We start from the raw sequence: 19,694 nt of genomic DNA on the forward strand, positions 1-19,694 counted from the left end.
TAATAAGTTTAACTTTTTTCAGCAAAGTCTTATAAGCAAGCATTAGACCCTCCCATCCACCCCTTCTTCATTTTAGTAAATACCCTTAACATTTTTCAGTCTTATCTTAGCAAATACTAGCCCCGCCCACCCGCCCTTTATTTTTTTTATGGTACGTCATTTGCCAAAATCAGTCTTGTCTTAGCAAATATGGCACGTCGAGATTTACATCTCTGAATTTTTTGAGAATTGTTGGACAACTTTTTCAAAAATTGAGATTTTTTTAATATTTCCTTCTTCAAATTTTGGACTATTTTTGACCATTTTCGAAACTTTACTACATACATTTTCTTGCTTATTTCGAGCTCTATGACTCTAACTTCTCCAGAATCGCAAATTTTCAAAAATGAATAAGAAATATTAAAAATTTTAAAATTTCAAAACAATAGTTTCTAAAAAAATTTTGTGAAATTTATTTAAAATTTAGTTATTTTTATTCTTTTTACTTTAGTAAATGTGAATATTTGTCAAAATGCGGTTTAAAAACTGAACAATTTTAGGTGAAATTTAGAAAATTTAGAAAAGAGAATCTCAGAAATGGTTCCAAATTAAAATCTAGTAAATCAAAATTTATACTAAAAGAAACCCAAAATTTTGAAAAACCTTAAAATCAAGTATCAAGAACTTAAAAATTTCAAAACGACACTTTTGAAAATTTTTAAAAATGAAAAAACTATGAACACAAAAAAATGGCTTCATAAAAATCCACTTTTTAAATTTTTGAAATTTATTCGAAATGTATTTATCCTTTGTTATTCTTTTTGTTACGGAACATGTCAATGGTTCTAAAAATTCAAAAACCTTCAAATTACTAACAAATATTTATCAAAAAGTTTTTAATTTCAAAAACATTTTTTGAAAATTTTTACATTAAAAATGGCTTCATTAAATTTACTTTTTAAATTTCGAAAACTTCAACGCATTTTATAAATAAATCACTGTTAATATAATTAAATATTTGAAAATTGTATCGAAAAAACAAAATTTATGAAGCTGAAAATTACAAAGAAACATCCAAAAATCTTCAGAATTCGAAGGAGGTTTGCAAGGGAATAGCATAATTTTGTGTTGTTGAAGAGATAAGTTTACTCTTAGCCATCTGTTCGTGTTTCCAGGGAGCATTTTTAGAATTCCGTGGTGGCGGCGTGCCTTCTCCTCGTATGCATTGTATTAGCTATAACAAACAACAACAAAGCTAATGCACCATATTTTACGAAATAAATATTCCCATCACGACCGGGGTTTTCTTTCAAACTAACCCGGTGTAAGAGGTCCTTTATTCAAAACACATTCGTTAAAAGGGGAAAAAAGTAATAAAAGAAAAACGAATCCGGCTTTAACCAAGTCAGCGTGTATAAATCCTCACTTAATAACGAAAAACACTATATCGCTATGCGTCCGGAGAGTGCGGACGTTTCCAACAATCCCTCTGGGGATGCGTGTAAGAAATGTAAAATTATACCCGTGACAGGGCTTAAATGTGTTAAGTGCAATTCGCTCAGTCATCCCAGCTGTGTGAAATTATTAAAAAATGTGCAGTACCTAGGTGATGCGCAAATAATCTGTTGCGATAATGGTGAAAGTGTGGATAATGCAAGTAACAAGTCGCAAATATTTGAATTTTCCCATGAAGATATTGAAAAGATTATCCAAAAGGTAACTCGGCCCTTAATGCATGAAATTGAGTTGTTGCGTATGGAAGTTCGAGATTTAAAAGAAACTAATGTGGACTTGATTAAATTAATGACACAAAGTAACCCCAGTCTTGCTCCAAAGCTCTTTTCTTCTCAAGAAATAAAATCTACAGTTCCTAAATGGTCGTCAGTCGTTACACAATCAATTGATAAGCCAAGTCAGTCATTACATTTTCCGAATTTTCGTGATAAAGTTGATGTGAACTTGAATAAACCTTTCACTGAAGGTGAGAGAAGCACCGATAACGATAACAAGAACAGCGCAAGAAATCGTGGAAAGAAAATTCAAAAAAAGGAGTCAACTACTGTTACCAATAAACAAACAGATGAATTTCGTGTGAGTAGGGACGACGAAATAAATTTTCATGACAAAGTGGAAAATCCGTGGATGGAACTAAGAAGAAATCGAAGCAATCGTAGAAAACAAGTACCCACTATAACTGGAACTTCGAAGCAAGAAGATGATGGTGAATTTCGTTCTACTTACGTTAAAAGAGCATGGTTCTACGTCGGAAAAGTTGTTAAAAACATTGAGACTAGTAGTGTCAAAGCTTATATAACCAAAAAGTTGTCCACTGATGAGGTCATAGTCGAAAATCTTAAGCTGCAGGGAACATATGATGCCTTTAAAGTTGGTGTAAACTTTAGTCTGAAGGACAATTTATTACGTGAAGATTTTTGGCCACAAGGTGTGTGTGTAAGACGGTTTAATTTTCCAAAGAAGAATTTTTTAGGAAAAAATGCAGGGACGGAGTTAATTTGAAGAAACTCCATCATGAAGAGAGCGACGAATGTTACTTTAAACTAAACCGGCCCAACAGTTGTGGTAATGATTATCTACCTATTTATTACCAAAATGTTCGCAGCATTAGGTCGAGAGTTAATGAGGTATTTTTTTGTTTAAATGTTTCGGATTATGATGTCATTTGTTTAACTGAGTCATGGCTTGACTCATCAATCAGTAATTGTGAATTTATGCCATCTAGTTATTGTGTGTTTCGTGCCGATCGTAATTTTACATGTAGTAATCGGCAAAGAGGTGGAGGGGTGGTCTTAGCAGTTAGTGACAAATTTCCTGTGTCGAGTGTTGATTTATCAGTTTTCGACGCTTTTCATCTTATTGATATAGTTGCTTGTAAGTTATGTTGTGGACGTAGTTCTTTATTTATTTTTGTGATATATATTCCTCCGGATGTGTCCATTCAAGAATATGAATTATTTTTAGAATGTTTTGAAAATATTGCTGTTGAATTAGATAATATTCTTATAATTGGTGACTTCAATGCTCCTACTTTTTCGAATAATGTAAAGGATTCAAAATCTAATTTAGTATTTAATATGATGTCTTTTTTGAACCTTACACAGTATAACAATATTCGTAACTGTAATAAGGTATTACTGGACTTAGTTTTTACCAATTACGGCAAATGTTTGGTTGAACAGGACACCTGTCCTATTGTGCCAGAAGATCGACACCATCCTGCGCTTAATATTAATTTGGTTTTAAAAACTGGTACCTACGAAAATTTGTCTATGTGTACAGATGTAAAAACTTATAACTTTAAAAAGGCGGACTATGTTTCTTTATATAATGGTCTATTAACCACTAATTGGGATGTCCTGTATGAGTCCACTAATGTGAATAGTGCCTGTGAGACGTTATACAGAATATTGTACTCATTGTTTGATAAACATGTACCATTGTTTAAATGTTCCAAATTCAGTTTCCCGAGTTGGTATACTACTGAACTTAGACAACAAATCATTCTGAAGCATAAAGTGTTTAGAGAAATCAAACGAAAGCCTTCCTGTCATCTTCGAAATCACTTCAGTTCTTTACGTCGTATTGTTAAACAACTCTTGCGTCGGGATTTTAATAACTACATTAAAAATGTTCAGCATGCTTTACTGCGTGATCCTAAATACTTCTGGTCGTATATCAAAGAAAAAAAGGGGCGCTCCAATATTCCCAATAAAGTTCACCTTAACCATAATTTTCATGATAACCCAGCTGATATTGTTAATTGCTTTGCTAAATTCTTTTCTTCGTCTTTTCATAATCCTTCATTGAATAGTTTTGCTCATTCAAGTCAGCTTACAGGTATTAGTAATAGTTGCATTAATGTGGTTATTTCTGAAGATGATGTAAGCAGGGCAATAAAATTACTTAAGGATAGTCAAGTTGCTGGAGATGATCAAGTTCCCAGTTTTCTGGTTAAAGACTGTTCTAATGTTTTCGTTAAGCCCCTAATGCATATCTTTAATATAATTTTAAAAACTTCATGCTTTCCGGATAAGTGGAAAACCGCCAAGATTGTGCCCATTTTCAAGAGTGGTGATGTTTCAGCAGTGAGCAATTATAGACCTATTTCGTTGCTGTGCAATTTTTCAAAAATATTTGAACGTATTCTTTTTAATCAGATCTCCTTCCAAACTAAGTTGTTAGTAAATGAGGGCCAACATGGGTTTACCATGGGCAGATCCACTTTAACGAATTTAACTTGCTATTCCCAAGATATATCTCAGGCTTTGGATAACAGAGGTCAATTGGACGTGATGTATGGTGATTTTTCAAAGGCCTTTGACAGAGTCAACCACCAGCTCTTATTAAGAAAGCTGTCGAATATTGGTTTCTCTAATTCTCTCACAAATCTTTTTGAATCTTATTTGACTAAGCGCAACAATTTTGTGGTAGTAAATGGATTTAAGTCCAACAGTTACATCACAGCTGCTGGAGTGCCGCAGGGCTCCACTCTTGGTCCTTTGCTATTCACATTATTTATTAACGATGTGCTAGATTGTATTCGCTACTCAAAAGTTCTCATTTTCGCAGATGATATTAAAATATACCGTGAAATTAGTGGTAATAGTGACTCCTTGCTTCTTCAAAAAGACATAAATAATTTGGTTTCTTGGTCATTGCTCAACTTTTTACCTTTAAATGAGAATAAATCCTTTATTATTTCGTTCACACACAAGCTTAATGTATGCGAGTTTGATTACAAAATCAATCATCACAGCTTACAGAAATGCTCTTCCATTTTGGATTTAGGTGTTTTGTATGATAATAAGTTCAGTTTTGCAGAACATGTGGAGAGCATTACTTCACAAGCTAAAAGATCACTAGGGTTCCTTATTAGAAACTGCAAAGATTTCACTAGCATTCAAGCTTTGAAAACTTTGTTCTATGCTTTGGTGCGCTCTAAATTAGAATACTGTGCGTTAGCTTGGTTTCCTTATTACAACTATCAAGTAGTATGCCTTGAGAACATACAGCGCAGATTTTTAAAGTACCTCTATTTTAAGGAACAGAAAACATGGCCAACGAGAAATTATCCGCAAACAGCTCTACTAGAAAAATTTGATATGAGTTCATTATTTTGTAGACGTGTTACTGGCGTTATCGTCTTTTTATATAAATTATTAAATAATCAAATTGATTGCAGGGCCTTAACTAATTCTTTGTCCTTTCTGGTACCTAGAACTAGCAGCAGGCATTCTGTAACATTATACACTAGCATTGCTAGAACTAATTTTGGGAGAAAAGCACCGATATATCTAATAAGCTATTTTTTAAAAGAAATAGAAATGAATTCCGATTTTGACATTTTTAACACTAGCCTTAAGTCTATAAAAGACACTGTTAGAATTAAGCTTAAGTAGTTTACACTTTACTTTCAGATATGGTTTTCATACTGTTGTATTTTAATTTAAGTTATTTATTTCTTGATGTATATGCCTAGATTTACAGATTGTGTGTTTGATTTTTGATATTGCAGATAAATGTAGGTATTTATTTCGGCTTTAATTTATTCATTCATTCATTTATTTCTATTTTAATTTTATTTAAGTTAAGTTACTGTTCTTATGTTTCATTATATTGAGATCTTTGATTATTTATGCATTTAATTTATTAATTTGTTATTTTCTTTGATTCTGAATTGTTGTCATTGTTTTTATATTCTTTATAATTGTCCTGTAACTGGAATGTGTAGTTCTGTTGGGCAATAAACTTTATTTATTTATTTATTTATTTATTTAAGAAAAAATAACTTCAGTTAAAACTCGTTACCGCGGAGTAATTTAATTATTTCGTTATTGTATGGCTGTGACAAGATGATTAAGAAGGCCCAACAGGAATCCGCCATATAATAAGCCGGCTCATCGCAATAATAAAGTAAGATGCAGAAGCACTGATAAGCTAGTTTACGAGGGGATAGTGAATGTGACAGTTTGAATGTAACGACCGTTTCCTGGAGCCGTAAACTGCGGTGGCGGCGTCACTGGGTCTAATCAGGTTGGCGTTCCTGCAAATCACGATCTCTTCTCGATGCGGCTCACCACGCAAAAGACCCAAGTCCAAGACCCAATCTCGATTCAAAGGGCAAACACGGTCAATATCGTTACGCGCCCAAAAGGGATTCGCAATATTGATCCACTTAATAAAAAATATATATGAGGAGCTGATCGCCCATGGTTTACACCTCGCAAAAAATAAGCCGACGCCAGAGAATCTTGAGAGAAACACACTAGGAGCAATACCGCGGTCGCTAGCTCAGCAACGCAGCAACCAGCACGAAATAAACCACTTTGATTCATTATGTTACTTTTTTAAACATCTATTAACGCGAAACATCCGTCAACAATAAACCGAACGGCTGCAGCGGTGACCTGTGTCGTAAATATCTTGAAACAGCCGAACTGAGGCTCATTTATTCCGACTGGAGCATTTACTTCCGATATTTGCTCGATAAATCCAGTAAAGTTTTAAACCGTCAATATTCCAAAAATGCGAAAAATACAAAGTGGGGTAGTTTGAAAAGAACGTCCCTTATTTCTTCTCAAACGGATAAATTGATTACAGCCATAAAAACTGAAATCAATCTAAATTTGAATTTTTTCTTAGGTCTCACGTTCAAGATCATTTACTATAAATCACCTACTTGGAAAGATTACTTTTACGATTTTGTTATGGCTGCTTGGATATTTTACACAGTTGCTGAATAAAAAACGTCGTTTGTTTGATGGCTGAGCTTTGTGAAGAAAATATTTACGCAGACGTCTCCGTCATTATTCGCTGGAAATTATTGGGTTGTGTGTTTTACGTAGTTAATTGAAAGTTTTCTCGCGTTTGATGCAGCAATATCCACGTAGCATGCAACAATAATTATGGGTTTAAATGTTGCATTATAACATGGTGTAATATTGCGGTCTGCTGGTTTCGCACCGCAAACAGTGGAAGATTAATTCGTGGTTTCCAGTTCAAATGTGGGAATAAGTTTTTCCCCGGGAGAATTCTCTTCAGCAGATCCATTTCTACACATGGCTTCAGCAGGGCATGAAGCAAAGTTTGATAAACAAAAAGTCGGAGTAATTTCGTTAGTGTGATATCCTGGACTCATTTCCCCTATATCGGTCGAAATAACCGAGAAAATTGACTTTATATGCAATAATTTAAATTTTACCAAATCTAGATCGAAAAATATGTCATGTTTGTTGTGTTATTTTGTCCGAATATAGAGGTATATTTATAATTTTACCCAGTTAGATATTTTAAATTAAAAATGTTTTAAATTCTTATCCCGGCGCATCCACCATTTTCCGGAAACCTTAAATTTCGATAAACTGGTCCTTCATCGGAAATTTTCTCAAGAACACAAATTTGTGATGATTTTTGGAGTTTTAACTCTTTTCTTTTCGTATTAGAATAGGATGTCGAGTTCGACACCGACACCGACACCGACACCCACACTGGTCTGAACATAGGCATATAATGCCGCGCTATATTATAATAATTAGATAATTCTATATGATAAATAAATAAAAAAAGTATATTTTATAATAAACAACAATTGACAATACATAGATATTTACTTTAATTAACCCAATCATCATCATTAATCATCATTTTGTCAAAAAATGCAAATGCAACATATGTTTGGTTTTTATTATTTTTTAAGAGAAAATTAATGAGTTTGCCACGTATACGTGTTTAATTGATATAAATTGACAACGAAGAGTTGAAACTCCATCCGTGCGTCCCTGGGTCGACCCACAATATTGTTTTTTGTATTTTCGGAAATAATGGAGAAAAATTCATTTATATGCGGTAATTTAAATTTGGAGTTAAATCTACTCAGAACAGTAGATCCGGAAATCAAGTTAATTTCGAAAAAACGCACATTTTGTTGTGAAATATCCGATTTCATGTAGTGGTTTCTCGAGAAATCTTAAATTAATTATTTTTTAAATTGTTATCCCGGCGCATCCACCATTTTTCCAAAATTTTAAATTTCGATTAACTGCTCCCAAAACAAATTCCTTTTTCGGAAATTTTCAAAAGAACTCAAATTTGGGATTATTTTTTTTAATTCTCGGAAATAACGGAGAAAAATTCGCTTAGATGCAGGAATTTAAATTTGGAGTCGAATTGGCCCGGAAACACTAGATTCCCTTAATTCCCACTTGTGCGTGCTTACTTAATTATTTTGTTCAGATATCAAGGTACTTTCGAACAAATTCATAACTCGTTCTAAAATATATCACATCATGTGGAAGTTTTCCCAAATTTTTTAATTTCTTTTAATTAATGTTCCGACACCTTCACTACTTTTGGAAAAAATTAAAATTGGTTTAATTGATACGAAAATAAATATGTACGTTATAAATTGTTATCGGAAAGTTCCTCAGGTTTACGAATCAGTGTTTAGTTTCCTTGCATTACTCAAAATAGCAAAAAAAATGCTCCTATAAATCAATAAATTCGCTTAAATGCAAAAGTTTTTTGAAAATTTTTAAAACAAATATTTTTTTAATCAATATTCTGATGCCTCCACCATTTTTCGATTAGAAAATATGTACGTTATAAATTCTTATCGGAATTTTCTCTATCTTATAAATCGGTGCTTAGTTTCCTTGCAATACTCGAATTAACAAGAAAATGCTCTTATATACAAAAGTTCTAAATTGGTCAAACTGGAAATAAATTCTCTTCTTTGTTCAGATTAGTGTCTCTTATGTCATTTTTTTCGGAAATCGAGTTATTTTCGAAGAATCGAACATTTTCCTTTTAAATATAACAATTCATGCAGTGGTTTCTTGAGAAATCTTGAATTAAATAATTTTTAAATTGTTATCCCGGCGCAGGTTTATGCTTGTGTAGTTATTTTTTTCAAATATCGAGGTATTTTTGAACTCGTTCTAAAATATATCACATCATGTGGAACTTTTTTGAAAAATTTTAAAATAAATATTTTTTTAATTAATATTCCGATGGCTGCACCATTTATTGTCAAATTTAAACTGGTTTAATTGATTCGAAAATATGTACGTTATAAATTCTTATCGAAAATTTTCTCAAGCTTATAAATCGGAGGTTAGTTTCCTTGCATTACTCGAAATAACAAGAAACTGCTCTTATATACAAAAGTTTCAAATAGGTCAAAATGGAAATAAATTCTCTTATCTTATACCGTATTTTCTTCTAAAAATATTATTTCATTTAGTGGTTTTTTGAGAAATCTTGAATTAAATAATTTTTAAATTGTTTTCCCGGCGCATCCTCCATTTTTCCAAAATCTAAAATTTCGATAAATTGTTCCGATAACAAGCTTCTTTTATGTGAAATTTTATCAAGAACACAAATTTGTGACTATTTCCTTTGTATTCTTTAAAATAACGGTGGAAAATTCGCTTAAATGCGGTAATTCAAATTTGGAGTCGATCTGTCCGAAAACAATAGATTTCCTTAATTCCGGTTTATGCTTGTGAAGTTATTTTTTTCAGATATGGAGGTATTTTTGAACTCGTTCTAAAATATATCGCATCATGTGGAAATTTTTGAAAATTTTTGAAATAAATATCATTTTAATTAATATTTCGATGTCCCCACAATTTTTGGTCAAATTTAAACTGGTTTAATTGATTTGAAAATATGTACGTTATAAATTCTTATTGGAAATTTTCTGAAGCTTATAAATCGGAGCTCAGTTTCTTTGCATTACTCGAAATAACAAGAAACTGCTCTTATATACAAAAGTTTTAAATAGGTCAAACTGGAAATAAATTCTCTTAACTTATAGCGTATTTTATTCTAAAAATATCATTTCATTTAATCTTCTTTTGAAAAATTTTGAATTCCATATTTTTTAAATTGTTCCAGCGCATCCACCATTTTTTCAAAACTTTAAATTTCAATAAACTGCTCCGAAAACAAGTTTCTTCTATCGGAAATTTTATCAAGAACACAAATTTGCGACTACTTCCTTTGTATTCTTTAAAATAACGGTGGAAAATTCGCTTAAATGCGGTAATTCAAATTTGGAGTCGATCTGTCCGAAAACAGTAGATTTTCTTAATTCAGGTTTGTGCTTGTGTAGTTATTTTTTTCAGATATCGAGGTATTTTTGAACTCGTTCTAAAATATATCACATCATGTGGAACTTTTTTGAAAAATTTAGAAATAAATATTTTTTTAATTAATATTCCGATGCCTCCACTATTTTTGGTCAAATTTGAACTGGTTTAATTGATTCGAAAATATGTACGTTACAAATTCTAATCGGAAATTTTCTCAAGCTTATAAATCGGAGCTTAATTTGTTGAAATAACAAGAAAATGCTCTTATATTCAAAGGTTTTAAATAGGTCAAACTGGAAATAAATTCTCTTATCTTATCGCGTATTTTCTTCAAAAAATATCATTTCATTTAGTCGTTTTTTGAGAAATCTTGAATTAAATATTTTTTAAATTGTTATCCCGGCGCAGGTTTATGCTTGTGTAGTTATTTTTTTCAAATATCGAGGTATTTTTGAACTCGTTCTAAAATATATCACATCATGTGGAACTTTTTTGAAAAATTTTAAAATAAATATTTTTTTAATTAATATTCCGATGGCTGCACCATTTATTGTCAAATTTAAACTGGTTTAATTGTTTCGAAAATATGCACGTTATAAATTCTTATTGGAAATTTTCTCAAGCTTATAAATCGGAGCTTAGTTTCCTTGCATTACTCGAAATAACAAGAAACTGCTCTTATATACAAAAGTTTCAAATGGGTCAAAATGGAAATAAATTCTCTTATCTTATACCGTATTTTCTTCTAAAAATATTATTTCATTTAGTTGTTTTTTGAGAAATCTTGAATTAAATAATTTTTAAATTGTTTTCCCGGCGCATCCACCATTTTTCCAAAATCTAAAATTTCGATAAATTGTTCCGATAACAAGCTTCTTTTATGGGAAATTTTATCAAGAACACAAATTTGCGACTATTTCCTTTGTATTCTTTAAAATAACGGTGGAAAATTCGCTTAAATGCGGTAATTCAAATTTGGAGTCGATCTGTCCGAAAACAATAGATTTCCTTAATTCCGGTTTATGCTTGTGAAGTTATTTTTTTCAGATATGGAGGTATTTTTGAACTCGTTCTAAAATATATGGCATCATGTGGAAATTTTTGAAAAATTTTGAAATAAATATCATTTTAATTAATATTCCGATGCCCCCACAATTTTTGGTCAAATTTGAACTGGTTTAATTGATTTGAAAATATGTACGTTATAAATTCTTATTGGAAATTTTCTGAAGCTTATAAATCGGAGCTCAGTTTCTTTGCATTACTCGAAATAACAAGAAACTGTTCTTATATACAAAAGTTTTAAATAGGTCAAACTGGAAATAAATTCTCTTAACTTATAGCGTATTTTCTTCTAAAAATATCATTTCATTTAATCTTCTTTTGAGAAATCTTGAATTCCATATTTTTTAAATTGTCCCGGCGCATCCACCATTTTTTCAAAACTTTAAATTTCAATAAACTGCTCCGAAAACAAGTTTCTTCTATCGGAAATTTTATCAAGAACACAAATTTGCGACTATTTCCTTTGTATTCTTTAAAATAACGGTGGAAAATTCGCTTAATTGCGGTAATTCAAATTTGGAGTCGATCTGTCCGAAAACAGTAGATTTTCTTAATTCAGGTTTGTGCTTGTGTAGTTATTTTTTTCAGATATCGAGGTATTTTTGAACTCGTTCTAAAATATATCACATCAGGTGGAACTTTTTTAAAAAATTTAGAAATAAATAATTTTTTAATTAATATTCCGATGCCTCCACAATTTTTGGTCAAATTTGAACTGGTTTAATTGATTCGAAAATATGTACGTTATAAATTCTAATCGGAAATTTTCTCAAGCTTATAAATCAGGGAGCTTAATTTGTTGCATTACTCGAAATAACAAGAAAATGGTCTTATATTCAAAGGTTTTAAATAGGTCAAACTGGAAATAAATTCTCGTATCTTATCGCGTATTTTCTTCAAAAAATATCATTTCATTTAGTCGTTTTTTGAGAAATCTTGAATGAAATATTTTTTAAATTGTTATCCCGGCGCAGGTTTAGCTTGTGTAGTTATTTTTTTCAAATATCGAGGTATTTTTGAACTCGTTCTAAAATATATCACATCATGTGGAACTTTTTTGAAAAATTTTAAAATAAATATTTTTTTAATTAATATTCCGATGGCTGCACCATTTATTGTCAAATTTAAACTGGTTTAATTGATTCGAAAATATGCACGTTATAAATTCTTATTGGAAATTTTCTCAAGCTTATAAATCGGAGCTTAGTTTCCTTGCATTACTCGAAATAACAAGAAACTGCTCTTATATACAAAAGTTTCAAATAGGTCAAAATGGAAATAAATTCTCTGATCTTATACCGTATTTTCTTCTAAAAATATTATTTCATTTAGTTGTTTTTTGAGAAATCTTGAATTAAATCATTTTTAAATTGTTTTCCCGGCGCATCCACCATTTTTCCAAAATCTAAAATTTCGACAAACTGTTCCGATAACAAGCTTCTTTTATGGGAAATTTTATCAAGAACACAAATTTGGGACTATTTCCTTTGTATTCTTTAAAATAACGGTGGAAAATTCGCTTTAATGCGGTAATTCAAATTTGGAGTCGATCTGTCCGAAAACAATAGATTTCCTTAATTCCGGTTTATGCTTGTGAAGTTATTTTTTTAGATATGGAGGTATTTTTGAACTCGTTCTAAAATATATCGCATCACGTGGAACTTTTTGAAAATTTTTGAAATAAATATCATTTTAATTAATATTCCGATGCCCCCACAATTTTAGGTCAAATTTAAACTGGTTTAATTGATTTGAAAATATGTACGTTATAAATTCTTATTGGAAATTTTCTGAAGCTTATAAATCGGAGCTCAGTTTCTTTGCATTACTCGAAATAACAAGAAACTGCTCTTATATACAAAAGTTTTAAATAGGTCAAACTGGAAATAAATTCTCTTAACTTATAGCGTATTTTATTCTAAAAATATCATTTCATTTAATCTTCTTTTGAAAAATTTTGAATTCCATATTTTTTAAATTGTTCCAGCGCATCCACCATTTTTTCAAAACTTTAAATTTCAATAAACTGCTCCGAAAACAAGTTTCTTCTATCGGAAATTTTATCAAGAACACAAATTTGCGACTACTTCCTTTGTATTCTTTAAAATAACGGTGGAAAATTCGCTTAAATGCGGTAATTCAAATTTGGAGTCGATCTGTCCGAAAACAGTAGATTTTCTTAATTCAGGTTTGTGCTTGTGTAGTTATTTTTTTCAGATATCGAGGTATTTTTGAACTCGTTCTAAAATATATCACATCATGTGGAACTTTTTTGAAAAATTTAGAAATAAATATTTTTTTAATTAATATTCCGATGCCTCCACTATTTTTGGTCAAATTTGAACTGGTTTAATTGATTCGAAAATATGTACGTTACAAATTCTAATCGGAAATTTTCTCAAGCTTATAAATCGGAGCTTAATTTGTTGAAATAACAAGAAAATGCTCTTATATTCAAAGGTTTTAAATAGGTCAAACTGGAAATAAATTCTCTTATCTTATCGCGTATTTTCTTCAAAAAATATCATTTCATTTAGTCGTTTTTTGAGAAATCTTGAATTAAATATTTTTTAAATTGTTATCCCGGCGCAGGTTTATGCTTGTGTAGTTATTTTTTTCAAATATCGAGGTATTTTTGAACTCGTTCTAAAATATATCACATCATGTGGAACTTTTTTGAAAAATTTTAAAATAAATATTTTTTTAATTAATATTCCGATGGCTGCACCATTTATTGTCAAATTTAAACTGGTTTAATTGTTTCGAAAATATGCACGTTATAAATTCTTATTGGAAATTTTCTCAAGCTTATAAATCGGAGCTTAGTTTCCTTGCATTACTCGAAATAACAAGAAACTGCTCTTATATACAAAAGTTTCAAATGGGTCAAAATGGAAATAAATTCTCTTATCTTATACCGTATTTTCTTCTAAAAATATTATTTCATTTAGTTGTTTTTTGAGAAATCTTGAATTAAATAATTTTTAAATTGTTTTCCCGGCGCATCCACCATTTTTCCAAAATCTAAAATTTCGATAAATTGTTCCGATAACAAGCTTCTTTTATGGGAAATTTTATCAAGAACACAAATTTGCGACTATTTCCTTTGTATTCTTTAAAATAACGGTGGAAAATTCGCTTAAATGCGGTAATTCAAATTTGGAGTCGATCTGTCCGAAAACAATAGATTTCCTTAATTCCGGTTTATGCTTGTGAAGTTATTTTTTTCAGATATGGAGGTATTTTTGAACTCGTTCTAAAATATATGGCATCATGTGGAAATTTTTGAAAAATTTTGAAATAAATATCATTTTAATTAATATTCCGATGCCCCCACAATTTTTGGTCAAATTTGAACTGGTTTAATTGATTTGAAAATATGTACGTTATAAATTCTTATTGGAAATTTTCTGAAGCTTATAAATCGGAGCTCAGTTTCTTTGCATTACTCGAAATAACAAGAAACTGTTCTTATATACAAAAGTTTTAAATAGGTCAAACTGGAAATAAATTCTCTTAACTTATAGCGTATTTTCTTCTAAAAATATCATTTCATTTAATCTTCTTTTGAGAAATCTTGAATTCCATATTTTTTAAATTGTCCCGGCGCATCCACCATTTTTTCAAAACTTTAAATTTCAATAAACTGCTCCGAAAACAAGTTTCTTCTATCGGAAATTTTATCAAGAACACAAATTTGCGACTATTTCCTTTGTATTCTTTAAAATAACGGTGGAAAATTCGCTTAATTGCGGTAATTCAAATTTGGAGTCGATCTGTCCGAAAACAGTAGATTTTCTTAATTCAGGTTTGTGCTTGTGTAGTTATTTTTTTCAGATATCGAGGTATTTTTGAACTCGTTCTAAAATATATCACATCAGGTGGAACTTTTTTAAAAAATTTAGAAATAAATAATTTTTTAATTAATATTCCGATGCCTCCACAATTTTTGGTCAAATTTGAACTGGTTTAATTGATTCGAAAATATGTACGTTATAAATTCTAATCGGAAATTTTCTCAAGCTTATAAATCAGGGAGCTTAATTTGTTGCATTACTCGAAATAACAAGAAAATGGTCTTATATTCAAAGGTTTTAAATAGGTCAAACTGGAAATAAATTCTCGTATCTTATCGCGTATTTTCTTCAAAAAATATCATTTCATTTAGTCGTTTTTTGAGAAATCTTGAATGAAATATTTTTTAAATTGTTATCCCGGCGCAGGTTTAGCTTGTGTAGTTATTTTTTTCAAATATCGAGGTATTTTTGAACTCGTTCTAAAATATATCACATCATGTGGAACTTTTTTGAAAAATTTTAAAATAAATATTTTTTTAATTAATATTCCGATGGCTGCACCATTTATTGTCAAATTTAAACTGGTTTAATTGATTCGAAAATATGCACGTTATAAATTCTTATTGGAAATTTTCTCAAGCTTATAAATCGGAGCTTAGTTTCCTTGCATTACTCGAAATAACAAGAAACTGCTCTTATATACAAAAGTTTCAAATAGGTCAAAATGGAAATAAATTCTCTGATCTTATACCGTATTTTCTTCTAAAAATATTATTTCATTTAGTTGTTTTTTGAGAAATCTTGAATTAAATCATTTTTAAATTGTTTTCCCGGCGCATCCACCATTTTTCCAAAATCTAAAATTTCGACAAACTGTTCCGATAACAAGCTTCTTTTATGGGAAATTTTATCAAGAACACAAATTTGCGACTATTTCCTTTGTATTCTTTAAAATAACGGTGGAAAATTCGCTTTAATGCGGTAATTCAAATTTGGAGTCGATCTGTCCGAAAACAATAGATTTCCTTAATTCCGGTTTATGCTTGTGAAGTTATTTTTTTAGATATGGAGGTATTTTTGAACTCGTTCTAAAATATATCGCATCACGTGGAACTTTTTGAAAATTTTTGAAATAAATATCATTTTAATTAATATTCCGATGCCCCCACAATTTTAGGTCAAATTTAAACTGGTTTAATTGATTTGAAAATATGTACGTTATAAATTCTTATTGGAAATTTTCTGAAGCTTATAAATCGGAGCTCAGTTTCTTTGCATTACTCGAAATAACAAGAAACTGCTCTTATATACAAAAGTTTTAAATAGGTCAAACTGGAAATAAATTCTCTTAACTTATAGCGTATTTTCTTCTAAAAATATCATTTCATTTAATCTTTTTTTGAAAAATCTTGAATTCCATATTTTTTAAATTGTCCCGGCGCATCCACCATTTTTTCCAGAACTTTAAATTTCAATAATCTGCTCCGAAAACAAGTTTCTTCTATCGGAAATTTTATCAAGAACACAAATTTGCGACTATTTCCTTTGTATTCTTTAAAATAACGGTGGAAAATTCGCTTAATTGCGGTAATTCAAATTTGGAGTCGATCTGTCCGAAAACAGTAGATTTTCTTAATTCAGGTTTGTGCTTGTGTAGTTATTTTTTTCAGATATCGAGGTATTTTTGAACTCGTTCTAAAATATATCACATCATGTGGAAGTTTTTTGAAAATTTTTAAAATAAATATTTTTTTAATTAATATTCCGGTGGTTCCACCATTTTTGGTCAAATTTGAACTGGTTTAATTGATTCGAAAATATGTACGTTATAAATTCTAATCGGAAATTTTCTCAAGCATATAAATCAGAGCTTAATTTGTTGCATTACTCGAAATAACAAGAAAATGGTCTTATATTCAAAGGTTTTAAATAGGTCAAACTAGAAATAAATTCTCGTATCTTATAGCGTATTTTCTTCAAAAAATATCATTTCATTTAGTCGTTTTTTGAGAAATTTTGAATTAAATATTTTTTAAATTGTTATCCCGGCGCATCCTCCATTTTTCCAAAATTGTAAATTTCCATGAATTGCTCCGAAAACAAGTTCCTTTTATCGGAAATTTCCTCAAGAACACAAATTTGCGATTATTTTCTTTGTATTCTTTGAAATAACGGGGTAAAGTTCGTCTAGATGCTGTAATTCAAATTTGGAGTCAAATCTGCCCGGTAACAGTGGATTTAATCCTTAATTCAGGTTTGCGCTGGCGCAGTTATTTTTTTCAGATATCAATGTGTTTTCGAACTCGTTCTAAAATATGTCACACCATGTGGAAGTTTTTTGAAAAATAATAAAACAAATATTTTTTAAATAAAGTCCCAATGACTCCACCATTTTTGGTCAAATTTAAAACTGGTTTAATTGATTTGAAAATATGTAAATTATAATTCCTTATCGGAAATTTTCTCAGGATTACAAATCGGTGCTTAACTTCCTTGCATCACTCGAAATAACACAAGAAAATTCTCTTTGCTCTAACTGGAAATAAACTCTCTTTGTTTAGAGTTGTGTCCATTTTGTTATTCAGTTCGGAAATCAAGTTTATTTCGAAGAATCGCACACTTTCTTCTAAAATATACCATTTCGTGCAGTAGTTTCTCGAGAAATCTTTAATTAAATATTTTTTAAATTGGTACCCCGGCGCATCCACCATTTTTCCAAAATTTTAAATTTCGACAAACTGCTCCGAAAATAAATCTCTTTTATCGGAAATTTTCTCAAGAACACAAATTTGCTTTTATTTTCTTTGTATTCTCGGAAATAACGGAGGAAAATTCATCTAGATGCGGTAATTCAAATTTGAAGTCAAATCTGCCCGAAAACAGTGTATTTAATCCTTAATTCAGGTTTGTGCTGGCGCAGTTATTTTTGTCAGATATCAATGTGTTTTCGAACTCGTTCTAAATTATATCACATAATGTGGAAGTTTTTTGAAAAATACTAAAACAAATATTTTTAAAAAAATGTTCAAATGACTCCACCATTTTTGGTCAAATTTAAAACTGGTTTAATTGATTTGAAAATATGTAAGTTATAATTCCTTACCGGAAATTTTCTCATGATTACAAATCGGTGCTTAATTTCCTTGCATCACTCGAAATAACACAAGAAAATTCTCTTTACTCTAACTGGAAATAAATTCTCTTTGTTCAGATGTGTGTCCCTATTGTTATTCTGTTCGGAAATCTAGTTAATTTCGAAGAATCGCACACATTCTTTTAAAATATACCATTTCGTGCAATAGTTTCTCGAGAAATCTTCAATTAAATATTTTTTAAATTGTTACCCCGGCGCATCCACCATTTTTCCAAAATTTTAAATTTCGACAAACTGCTCCGAAAATAAGTTTCTTTTATCAGAAATGTTGTCAAGAACACAAATTTGAATATTTGAATATAAATTCCTTTTTTTAGAGACTTCGCGTTTATACCATTCGATCCCTTGGAGTTTTTTGGTCAAGGAATATTACTTTTTGCGCCGCTCTCTATTTTTTTAGAAGGTATGTCATTTGCCAAGATCAGTCTTATCTTAGCAAATATCTGATCTTGCCCATAAGCTTTTTAATTTTCCTTTTAGAAATAGTGTATACTGAAAGAAATTATGATTTTCTTTGAATGTTTTGATATCTAAATTAAATAACCGCACAGAGACTTGGAGGAAAATAAATTACCGATTTTGAGAAAAATGTGGTATTTTTTTTCTTTAAAACATCGCTTTCTCGATTATTTGAAAAGAAATTAAGAAAGGAATGACAGATTCGTGATTCTGAGAAATTTTCTGAAAAAAATGCCGACATTGTCAGCTAATTTCGTCAAGTTTAATTTTTTGAAAAAAAATATGTTGGAGTTGCCGGGATCAAAATTTATTTTAAAATTAGTTATTACAAAAATCTGCAGGTACTCCATTCAGAAATAGTGTATATTAAGAGAAATTATAATTTTCTTTAGATATTTTTTATTTTTTCCCTTTTAAACATAGGTCAAACTGGAAATAAATTCTCTTATCTTTAAATTTCGATAAACTGGTCCGAAAACAAGTTCGTTAAATCGGAAATTTTCTTCAAATTTGTGATTATTTTCTTTGTTTTCTCTGAAACAACGGAGGAAATTCGTTTAGATAATAAATGTATAATTAACAAGATCCAGTTTTAAATATTTTAGAAGTTATTCCATCAATTTTTAATTGAATTCTCTAGTCTAAGCTATGACAGTCATTTGAACGTACCTCTATTAAATAAACATCAATATTTACACAGGCTCTCGGTTATTTCAAACTCTTAACACGCAAGCTTCTCATAACTCACATTATCTCTCTTGTGTTTGCTAATTTTCCTCATAGTTGCCTCTAAGACGGTAAAGACACATAATAATTAAAGATTAACTATTACGCCTCAGAAGTTTACTCATGCTTCATCACAAGACTCATAAGAGAAAGATTCCTTAAATAATATCCCGTCACGGTGTAAAAAATAGCCCAAACTGGAGTGATCAAACCCGCTTTGAAACCTGAGGAGAATCAGTGGGAATGGCTGCATCTGCTTCGATTTAGTTTATTGTTGGAAATGTCGATATGACAAGTCACGGGATTCAATCCAGGAAATAAAATCCTTAGTCTTTTATTCTCTGGAAGCATAACGAAATTAAAGCGCAAGAAATGGAGCGAAAAGAGTGGTACATGAGTGAA

The 19,694-nt window shown here is 30.3% G+C and overlaps 2 protein-coding genes across 4 annotated transcripts in view; one reads left to right on the plus strand and one right to left on the minus strand.

Annotated features, from left to right (window-relative positions):
* LOC135135989 (uncharacterized protein) overlaps window positions 1-19,694 on the minus strand; it is a 232,137-nt gene that overhangs the window by 179,458 nt on the left and 32,985 nt on the right. The gene's annotated exons all lie outside the window — the stretch shown is intronic.
* On the plus strand, window positions 1,432-7,507 carry LOC135136062 (uncharacterized). Its single transcript, XM_064065188.1, has 3 exons — window positions 1,432-2,422; window positions 3,835-4,985; window positions 7,445-7,507. The coding sequence occupies exons 1-3, from the start codon at window positions 1,432-1,434 to the stop codon at window positions 7,505-7,507; spliced, it is 2,205 nt and encodes a 734-aa protein (XP_063921258.1).

Source organism: Zophobas morio, unplaced genomic scaffold, assembly GCF_036711695.1.
Source record: "Zophobas morio isolate AGI-343-1 ecotype UQ-CSIRO unplaced genomic scaffold, CSIRO_AGI_Zmor_V1 ptg000026l, whole genome shotgun sequence".
In the NCBI taxonomy this organism is placed as follows: domain Eukaryota; kingdom Metazoa; phylum Arthropoda; class Insecta; order Coleoptera; family Tenebrionidae; genus Zophobas; species Zophobas morio.

What these genes read in the sequence shown, in the direction of transcription:
- LOC135136062 (XM_064065188.1), top strand. Translation starts at nt 1,432, where the DNA reads ATGCGTCCGGAGAGTGCGGACGTTTCCAACAATCCCTCTGGGGATGCG. An exon ending in TGAAGATTTTTGGCCACAAG is followed by an intron (nt 2,423 to 3,834) that starts GTGTGTGTGTAA and finishes GTCAGCTTACAG; the next exon opens with GTATTAGTAATAGTTGCATT. An exon ending in TTCCTTATTACAACTATCAA is followed by an intron (nt 4,986 to 7,444) that starts GTAGTATGCCTT and finishes GTATTAGAATAG; the next exon opens with GATGTCGAGTTCGACACCGA.